Below are 10,779 nucleotides of genomic sequence, written 5' to 3'. Positions count from 1 at the left end.
TTTTCCCGCCCCAAAAGTTTAAAGTGCAGAAAAAAGTGGGAAATGTTGAGACCTATGGTTTATCACATGCATGAGATGGAGTGGACTAGTGACCAATTTGCTTTTTCTGACATATAACTACAATCGTTACTACGTGATATTTGTTATAAATTTTATAGCAGGTGAACCATCTGCTTTTATTTCGTAGACTCTTTAGTACTTAAATTTCAGCTTGTCTCGGGGTTTCTCGGGATATGAGAACACCGCAACTATTTTTTTTTTTTTCCACGTGAATGATCACAGAAAAATCGAAAAAAAATTAGTTGAACTCTTTGAACTGAGCCTTTTTGAAAGGAAAAGCAACGAATCCACCATAATCACGTGCTTTTTTCACATGTTAGTACACGTGATTGACCTGACCCTGCACTTTTGACGGACGGTTTCCAACGGTAACGAAAAAGGGCGCTGGAAAGGAAGCCGCGATGACGTACCTTATCATGTGATGTTCGTTGTCCTCGTGGTCAGTTTCGTCGCTTCTCTCTTCTTGTTCACATGACCAGTTTGTTTGACCCCATGACCACGACTCCGCACTCCAGTTCTCCAACTCTGGACATGCTCGACGGGTCTTTGGATCCAGAGAAAAATTCACCATTACAAGATCCCAAAACGACCGATCCAACACAAGTGCCGGAGCCAGAAACAGTCACAGTGACAGTATCGACTGTTTCCGAAGAGCAAACGGCAGCTGCTCTTGTAGGACAACAAGCGAACGCTGCTTTCGGTGATCCAGGCACCCTTCAGTTCCAATACAGAACAGACGCTACTGGTGTACAAACTACGGGATTTAATGGAGGGACACAGCCAATTCGAGTCGTTCAGGTTCAAGCCGCCGATCCTTCTGGCGAACGAGTAGATGCCGCCACGGCTGCTTTCGCTCCCCAAGTACAAACTGTTATCCAAAGCCCATTTAGTAGTGGCTCTTCCCCTACTCATACTGTAGAGGCTGAAGGTGCCGCAGATGGGGCTAGATTTACGTATTTTCAGGCGGCTGACGGTGCCACAACAGCCACAGTGGTTCAAGCCGGTGCAAACGATGCTTTAGATGGAACAAGCGCTTACACAGTGCGAAACATTCCCGTGTCGCTTACTCAACCATCTTCGCCTTCCCAAATACCAATTACAATGGCCGAAGCGCAGACTATCACCACTGTCGGTACTGCTACAGGTGGGCACATTCCCTCATTTAATTCAAATCGTCGATCATAACACTGCTGCGATTTGATTTTAACGTTTGAAGTATGAATTCAAGAGATCTTACTGTACTATACCATAGGTGGTTTTTACGTAATGATGTCTCCACAAGATGTTATGCCAGGCGGAACCCAACGGAACATAGCCCCGGCTATGACTCACAAAATATCCACGTGAGTGAAAAGCAATGGTGTTTATAGGAGAGGGAAAATTGTTTGACAAGAAATCTATAACTCGTATATAAGATGATATGTTGACTGTAGTATTTGCTCGTCTTTTCTGGATAATCTTTTATTTATAAGGAAATTTATTATCTCTACCTTCGTTTCTTGACTGAAGTTTGGTTGATTTTGCTTAAACCGGATATTTTTCTTTAACAGCTTTTAGTTTGAAATCTTAAGTTCCCTCCCGAAACATCAGTGAACATTGTTTAGGTGGTTTATTTTTACGGTTGTTGCTTCAAAGTCGATTTCTCAAATCGGTAAGCCTCACATTAAACCTCGGCGATGTAACATGATTCGAATCATCGATAGCTGTTGTTATGAGTCTACTTGATTCGTCTAATTCGAAACCGTTCGCACTCGCAAAAATCGCTTAAACATCCTTAGAGATAATCAGTAAGTGTACTTCTGTCGAAGAAAGTTTGTAGTGTGTTTGGAATTTGCATTAGTTTTTGAATTGAGCGGCTTTGAGTCATGTGTTTCTGAACACATGATAGTTTGCGTGTCACATGATATTCTTCAATCATGTGACGGTCATGTTCGATTTCCTTAGCTTTCTCCCTCGTTCAAAGCAGTAAAAACCAGGCGAACGAAGGTTTGATTCATATTTTCCACCCTCGAACGGAGTGATAAAGGTTTCAAGATGGAGGTTGTGTATGTTTTAAGTAACTCTGTTGCTCTTAACAGGAAGTTGGATGCTCCGCGTACTGCCAGGGACGAAAAGAGGCGGGCGACGCATAACGAAGGTAAATTGATTAACCTCAAATTTTTTAAAGTTGTTTTGAAATACGATGGCAAGGAAACATTATGTTTAATATATCGTTATTTAGACGGAACTTTAGAGTATCTCAACACCGCAATTATTTAAAACCACTCTCTCTCAATGTAGATATATTCACACGATTTCCGATCGAAGTTTTGTTAAAATTCTTTTTCTGAAAGTGGTGTTACCAATTGAAAATAATCTTAGAAAGTTTTATGGAAAAAGCCGTTGTTTAGTAAATCAAAGATAGGTGTAGATGTTGACTGATCTCCAGGATTTTAAATTACTACGGATTGTCATACGTGACTTGAAAATGATAAAAGAAGACACAATCTTCAGTTTTGAAAAATGACAACTATTAGGTGTGTTAAGTGACAATTTGTCAAGTTAAGTAAATGTGGTGGACTCTGAGTTCATCGGTCTTAAGGCTGGTGGAAGTGGTTAAGATAAGCAGTGTTAGGTCAGTATTTTAACAGGCACTAGCCACTATAAATTTGCTTGGATTTTTTCTTTTTTGATCATGTGTTCTCCTTGTACTCTAAGAGGTGCGAGAATAGCACACATGACATCCATATGACTTAACCACATGGTTTAAGCTGCCCACTTTTCTACTACTAAGTTATCAAAAAAACAAGTGGTTCAAAATTACAATTCCTTTTTTTTTTAATTTCAATGCAATCATTATCATCCCACTTTAGTGGAACGTCGCCGTAGAGACAAAATAAACTCATGGATCAACAAACTTGCTAAGGTTGTACCAGAATGTTGCGCTGAGCAGGCAAAAGCTGGCCAGGCTGGTGGAGCACAGAATATTGTAAGTATTTCTGATTTTACTTCTGTATTTGCCATATAGTCTTCTTTGTAGCCATTCTGTGGGATGTCAGGTAACACTTCCCAAGCTAACAACATTCCTTTGCATGAAAAGGCCAATCATAGAGAGCCATCCATTTTTTTATTTGTGCCAGGTGTTGCCCTTTCATTCAAACAGAGTCAGAGTATTATAGCATCATGAGGAAAGAATCACAGAATTAGGGAGAAATTTAGCAAAATTTATTAACTTGATCCTTATCATGTATGGAAGCTTGCAATGTAGAAATGTCATAGATAACCTTGCTTACACAATCACAGAAGTTAAGAATTACTTGTACTCTCCTGCCTAAGTTGGATTTTGTCTCTGACAACAATTTTTTTTGGGAGGGGGAGAAGGGTGGTGTTGTCTTGGTTGTCAGTCTCAAGCAAAGTCAAATGAGGAATTTGGGAAGTCTTTGTTTTGTCTGTTATTGACATCCATAATGAAATAATATCAACTAGAAATCTTCTCTGATGTACTCTTTTAGATGTTTTTTGAGAGAATAACTTGGTTTTGATTAAATCTATTTGTTGCTTTGATATTTGAAGTTGGAAATTTAGTGCACCCTTGAGAGTCTATTCAGCATTTTGCACCTCCGAGTGAGAAATACTGAAATTGACTTTCCCTCTTGAAAATGATAGTTCTGATGTATCAGAAAAAAACTGAATTAGAGAACAACACAAGTCTCAGGATTTTTTTATGCTTCAAAGTGATTTTTATGACAATTATTGGTGGACTTTGAGTCTTTGACACCAACTGAGTATTTTGCTCTCAAGGCTCGATTCTCAATTCTCTCTTCTAGCTGCTTTATATTTCCTTGTAATTGTATGACAAGAATTTGGTCTTTGATCAAGATAACTACTCCTACCCAATATGTCTGGGTATTCTCATTACCTGCTTGCTGAAAAGTGATTAATATTATTGGGAGTATATAGTATTTGTGTTTTTTTTCCTTTAATACATGGCCTCTTTCTTCTTAGCACTCAATTCATTGATTCTTGCTGGAAAAAAATAGATAAATGCTAGCCATACTGTTTACTTAAAAGACAAGCATTGTTTTTGGTGTTACATTTTTCCATGTGATATTGCACCAAGAAATTATTTTTCTGTTTTTTTGTTTTTGCCTGGCAACTGTTTTGGTCACTAAATGTGTACTTTGAAAAGGTTGTATCATAAGTCCAAGGTTAAGCCTTTCTAAAGTTCCTGTTTTTGTGTCTGCTGCATTTATAATGCATGCAGACACTTAGATAAGCTGTAAAACGCGCGACCAGCTACTTCATATACGACAAGATCTCGGATTTACTCTTGACGTTTCAGTGCGGATTCCATTTGGTGACACGATACATGAAGTATGCACGGAGGGGTAATACTTTCGGCCTGTAATACTTTCGGCCTGTAATACTTTCGGGTGCAAACTTCGTTCCTCAGGGGAATAATCTATCCAATCGGATACGAGGAAAGGACAAAGGAAAGAGGTCGTGGCAAACTACCGATTTCCGGGAAGACTCGGGACCAATCAAATCTGAGAAAAGGACAAAGTCAAATCCGTCAAACCATGTGCTTTCAAAAAACGTTTGGGTTGCGTCGTATCGTCCTGATTTCGTTCGTCAAGCCAGGGTGTATTATTGCTTGCAAGGTGAGTGATCTTTTCGCTTTTCATATTTGTAATGGATTTTTTAAAGGGTGTTTTCTCATTTTGCCACAGCACTGGGTGTCATTCCGGCCGAGTGAAAGGTTTTGAAAGATGCTTTGAATTTGTAAATCGACTGAAGCTTTCTCGGCACCAACACGATCACCGCCCGGCCATTTTGCAAGTGCTCAGGACGCAAAATAAGCTTTATGAGCCCCATTTGGGGAATGCAAAGTCCCTTCGGGGAACAATTGAGTCCCATTTAGGTAATGAAAAGCCCGTTAAGGGAATTATTAAGTCTCACTTGGGGATTAAAAAGCCCAATGCGGGTTACAATATGCCCTGTTTACGAAATGGAAATGGAAAACATCCATCACTAGACAAACATGTGCGAAAGCTGTGGCGATTTTATACAGAGGAGAGAAACCTAGAACTAGTATTCTTCATGATAATTACTATCTAAGCATCGCTATGAACAGATCTTTGCATACAGTTGTAAGGTATCAATGCTTTCAAAAATTGGAATCCTTCATCAAGATGAATCAAGCACTCAATTGCTCCTTCACATTTCAACTGTCCAGCATTTGAAGATTTGCTATTTCCTTTGCACTTCCTAAGTGCAACTTGTGATTTTCCTAAGAGAATTTTCATTTGAAGCTTTTTTGTTTTGAAGAATATATTTTCAACACACATAGCAGCTCTCCTATCTGATCGTCTTAGTTCAGATTTACAAATGTCGCTATAATGAACATTAGCGAGTCTATCTTTATTTTCTGGTTGACTTTGACCAAGGAATATACCAGGATATGCTAACTCTTCAGAATATTGATCTCTGAATATACTTAAGGGTTTGTTTCCCTCTCCTGGTGCAACATTTAAAATACGTTGAGGCAGACTGTCTTCAAAATAATGTGTGTTGGTCAACATGGTGTCAGTAACACCAGCAGGTGTTTCTGCTTCATCTTCAGTCCACTGATCATCATTATCATTACTGTCATTTCCATCTTGCTTATTGGAACCACTGCTCTTTTCTATTTCTTGTAATTGTTCACTTTGATTTTCAGTATTAGTATCATCTAATAAACAGTTTGCAGTATACTGCACTCCCCAACCTTCATTTAGTGTTATTCCTTCCTGTCTGTAGAGGCTGCTGTTGTTGATTGATTTATAATGAATAAGTAAACAAATAAAAAATTATAATTCACCTAGGTAAGTTTTTTTTTTTTGGCATTTTGTTGTTATAGTTAAATTTGTAGTAGTAGTCGTAGTCGTCATCGTCTTTTGATGCAGTGCTCCCTATGTTATTAGAAATTTTGAAATACATTATATTGCTATGAAACAAACTCAAAAGGTTCTTTTTCACTTGCAGTCAATGGAAGAACAAAAAGAAGAGATTGTTGGTTTCTTACACAATGTGTCTCCAACTAAAAAAAGTAACAAGACATCTTACTTTGACATGTCCATACAAACCACCGATGGCTTAGTAAGAGGAGTCTGCTTCTCTTGAAGTAAACAGGAACACTTCGATCAAATGAGCAAAAAGAAATCTCCAATAAAACTTCGAAATTTTAGAATTGAAAGAGCAGGAGATGCAACCACAGTACTGATGAATAACAATGTACTGTTAGAGCCTACAAAAGAAATACCTTTTTCAAGAATTGAGTTGCCAAGTGCCAACAATATCCAATCAATTTCAGCTGCAAACACAAATCAAAGTATCACCATCAAAGCCAAACTTATTCAGATGTCATCAACAAAAAAAGTGAAGACAGAGGATGGTGAAAAAAAAAGTTGTTTGCCTATCTTGTGGACCCACATGGAGCCATTAAGGTGACACTTTGGGAACAATTCTGTGGATCTCATTAATCCTGCTGAGCTACCTCAGAACTTTACCAATACAACAGCAGCAGCAGAAATACTTGGAGTGCGAAGTGTCACTGCATATCAAGCCTGCTGCAACTGTAACAAAAAGCTGGTAATAGAGACGTCTCCCATACTAACCTGTTCAACTTGTGGGCTCAAGCAGAATATGAAGTCCACCATTCAACAATGTTATGGACAACTACTGGTACAAATTAAAGAATCGAAGGTCACAGTGACCCTGTTCAATGACATCCTGCATGATATGCTAGCGTCACAAGGAAAGAGCACTCTTCCGATCACTGAAGAAACCATAACTGCCTTTCTTCTAGAGTTACCAACTATAACCAGCATAACATTCAACAACAAACAAAAATAGTGGAGTCAGTGCAAATCTGAATAAAATGAACAATTTCCTGTCACACATCAGTGGAAATTACTACTGAATACCAAACGTTAATAATACCTGTTTTGTTACAGTTTGCAACAAACATTTTGTAGACACTGGTTTTAAGTGAAATGATTGTTTCTCTGACTGATAAACATTATTTACAAGTACACGTGCTGCTTTTTTTGGGATAATATTTCTGTTGCGTTACATTTCTGATACATTTCATTTCAATTAAAAGACAAACACTTCAAAATACTTTTAAAAGTATATTCACCTATTAGTTACTTGAACACAATGTAAATATACTAACTTTGTTTTACCTATGTTTTGTTCCAAATTGATTGCATATTACCATTAAATGAAAAACATAATGATTTCCTAGGAATTATTACAACCAGAGACTTTTTCTTGCTTTGCAAAACTGCTACTGCATTTGCATTACAGTTGTTTTGTGTTACAAAGACTTCAGATACTATTCAATTTTGTTAAAAACTATTGGCTGTTGTATTTCAATTCTTTGATTTAAATATTCTGCTACAAAATAAAAGAAACGTTCACTTTAATGTTAGATTCTTTGCAGTACCATAACACAATAAAAGTTATTTAAACAGTGATGAAGATGTAATCACAATCATGATATTGATGATTGATATTGATGATCCCTTACCTCCAACTGGAGCATTGGACATTCACCACTTCAGTTCCCCATCTTTGTGATGCCTTGAGCATTCCATAGCACTGCCTTTTGGGAGATGTTTCTAGCCAGTTTAACAGTATTCAAAAAAATAGGTGCCTACAGCAGATTCCATTCCACTGCAGAAGACACAAGTACCCATTGGGTACCTATTTTTTGTTCTTGGTAAACAAACTATACTCTAAGGATAGCCGTTATTTACCCAGGAAAATAAATTGGTACCAAAAAAATGTGGGGAAATGTAACAAAAGTATAAGATCCTAGACATGATCAATATATTAGTTCTCCTCACACTTTCATTAGAGTAATCAGCAAACAGGTAATAGGAATAGACAGCTTAATCATTAAGAAGGTGTTGCCTTGATTGTAGGACAGGCAACAGTTTATGTAGTAACAGGCAAAGGGAAGAACTACTTAATCAGATATATGGAGAAAATGCAGTGATATTTTTTTCATGTTCCTTTGGCAGAGTAAAGGGGGTATTTTGTCAAAGACAGTGGACTATATCAATGAGCTGAAAGGACACAATGCACGAATGGCAGAAGCTATTAAAGATGCAGAAAGGTTTACAATAGACACAGAGCTCTTACGACAACAAGTTGAAGAACTTCGACAAGAGAATGCCCTGCTAAGAGCACAGCTTCAGCAAAATGGGACTGAACTAGCAACCACCGGGCAGGCTGTCTAGAAAATGACTGTGAAACTCTGAGTTCAATGGGAACCAGTATTATTTATGGGATTCAGTTTGGTTCAAGAAAAAAAGCTCATCAGGTGACATAAAACTACACTGCATAAAAGGCAATAATTAGTTTGTGGTTTTGGGGTTTGAGCATATTTCCAGAGCTATAGTTTGATTTGGCAATGTTCAATTAATCCTTTAAGCCCTAAGAGTGATAAGCATCTCTAATTTCTCCCAACAGTCTTACCCCTGATTAAAAAACAGGGGCATGAGAGTAAAGGAAATGAGGGCAAATTTAAGAGGCTTTTTATTGTTAGACAAATTCTCCATGTAAGTATCATAGGAAGTGTCAAAAGAACAGTGTGGAGAATTTGATTCTGATGTTAGGGTGTTAAGGGTTAATGAAGAATTACTCCCAATCTCCATGGAGTTCAGTAGTAAAGGTGTGTACTTTTTTCAATTTAGTTGTCATCACCCTGTATATAAGCAAGTCATTTGACAGCAATCTCACAATGCCCCTATAATAAGGATTTAAAATCCTTACTCAGTCACTACTAAAGAAATAGTTTTAGGAGCAGTGCTTGTTTCAGAAAGAGCTAGTCTCCTTATTATCATAATTATTTTGTCAGGTATGCCATGTTATATTTCACAGCAGTAGAATTGTATTGCATGAATTTGGTACAGATTTGTCATTTAGCAGGAGAATGTCGGTCTCCATACTGTAGAGTTGTTTTCTGTTTGTTCATTTGTTTTCTAATATTTGGTTTAGGCTTAATTGCCTTTGGAGGGTAATTGGTTCCTTATTGTGAAATTGCAAAGACTAAAACAACTCATTCTTAAGTCATGACTATTACCTTGTGAAATATCAGGTTTCCAAAAGTTTTACTTTGCCAAAAATTTCATGTAACACAAGGTACTTTGCAACATACATTGTTATGATAAGGGTAGGTTTGTTATTATTTAATGTAAATGTGTGCAGTTGTAGAAAGTCACGATGTATAAAGAGAGGTCTATTCATAATTAAAAACTCGAGGAACTTGTGCTACAGGGGAATATATTAATGCAGTGCATTGCTGTGAGAAATATGCTGTCACTTGATTGTTAAATTTTGAATTGCATTTTAGAAGTTCAAATGCCCTCAGTCAGGGCCTTTTTTAGCAAAATGGAAGTTGTCATTGTGAGATTTCAGCATCCAGAACTGTGCTGTTTAAGATTGTATGCAGATCTCTGAAGCAAAATTTTCTTATTGTGTGTGACTGGTACCAGAAAAAATGTTTGGCTTTCTATCTCTGTGCCACACTGCCTGCATTTTAATATACTCTGTCCAGTGTCACGACAACTGTGCCTCAAAGTTTAGAGGTTTGTCTTGGTTATTTTCAGTTTAAGAAAATTTGGCATTGGTTTCTTTTTTCGTTTAATATTTCAGTGTGGTATTTTTCTACCACACATATTTTGTGGCTACTTTAAACCACTTTGAACTATAATTTTTCAGGTCACAACAAATAAAAAAAAACTTTAGTACCTTTTTGTTTAAGGTGATGGTAAAAAGGAGTAAACTCTTGGATTTTTAACCAAATGGTTTTTGTCTTAACTCTTTAACTCCCAAGATCTCACTGGTAATTCTCCTTACTGTCTGCCAAATGATTCTCATTATACTAGTTTGGAGAATTTGGTATTGAATCAATTAGTAATCCCATAATTGATATTTTTCTTATTCTCATCACTTGTCTGTGGAATATTGTATAGATATAGTAAGGAGAAATTCTGTCTTGGTCAGTCACGGGAGTTAAAGGGTTAATTTAATCTTGTACCTCCTGAATTTGTTTTGAGAGAAGCTCTGTAGACTAATAATATTATGTAGATTTAGAAAGTAAATTGAAAGAGAAAACATTGTACTGTGACAGTATATAAATAAAAAGTTCAAAAGTAATCTATATGGTTCTGTTTGATGTACTTGAAAACAACTGCTACTAAATTTTAGGTTCCGAGCCTGTGTTCCAAGAGAAAAACCAGAATTATTTCTCTTCTCTTCCATCGCTGGATGCGGTGGCAATGAGAGGGGGAGAAAAAAGAGCGATGATGAATTGTTTTTTGGAAAAAACCCGCGAGAGACGTCACAAGCAAAAGTCTCCGTGATGGGCAAAAACATTTCCCAGCTCCCACTCCTCCCCCCTCCCACTTGGCAAACACTTACACAGGACAACAGTACCTTTTAATGAAGGCATAACTTTGTTTGATAGCCTGCGAGAAAATTGTCATTATTAGCGTTACAGTATATGTATCTTGTAATGTTTCTGAATGTTAAAAAAGTATGTTTTAGGTAGTATTTATGGAAGGAAATTACGCGTAAGTGATATGTTAATGGTTTTAGTTGTGGGAAGTCCTGTGGGCTTCGTTTTACTGATTCAGAGATTGCCAGTTCTGCAGAAACCATTCGAAGGCATCTCTCACACTTCCCTTT

General features: G+C 37.2%; 1 protein-coding gene across 3 annotated transcripts; it reads left to right on the top strand.

Moving 5' to 3' along the window:
* The first annotated feature begins 481 nt into the window (after positions 1–481).
* Positions 482–10,248, top strand: LOC113675298 (upstream stimulatory factor 1). Of its 3 annotated transcripts, none has more exons than XR_016187589.1 (6): positions 505–1,204; positions 1,313–1,403; positions 2,139–2,197; positions 2,913–3,028; positions 4,382–4,700; positions 6,064–7,503. XR_016187589.1 is itself a non-coding variant. In XM_089209215.1 (6 exons), exons 1-6 carry the CDS (start codon positions 532–534, stop codon positions 6,120–6,122), a joined length of 1,206 nt encoding a protein of 401 aa, XP_089065341.1. In that variant the 5' UTR covers positions 505–531; the 3' UTR covers positions 6,123–7,559. The 3 variants fall into 3 exon arrangements, 2 of the variants coding, with proteins under 2 accessions (XP_027047654.2, XP_089065341.1); XM_089209215.1 differs by having other exon boundaries at positions 4,493–4,700; positions 6,064–7,559; XM_027191853.2 differs by lacking the exons at positions 4,382–4,700; positions 6,064–7,503 and adding an exon at positions 8,109–10,248 and having other exon boundaries at positions 482–1,204.
* The last annotated feature ends 531 nt before the right edge of the window (positions 10,249–10,779 follow it).

This window comes from Pocillopora damicornis, chromosome 6, assembly GCF_964200805.1.
Source record: "Pocillopora damicornis chromosome 6, jaPocDami1.2, whole genome shotgun sequence".
Classification (NCBI taxonomy): domain Eukaryota; kingdom Metazoa; phylum Cnidaria; class Anthozoa; order Scleractinia; family Pocilloporidae; genus Pocillopora; species Pocillopora damicornis.
This window is presented reverse-complemented; position numbering and strand designations above follow the sequence as displayed.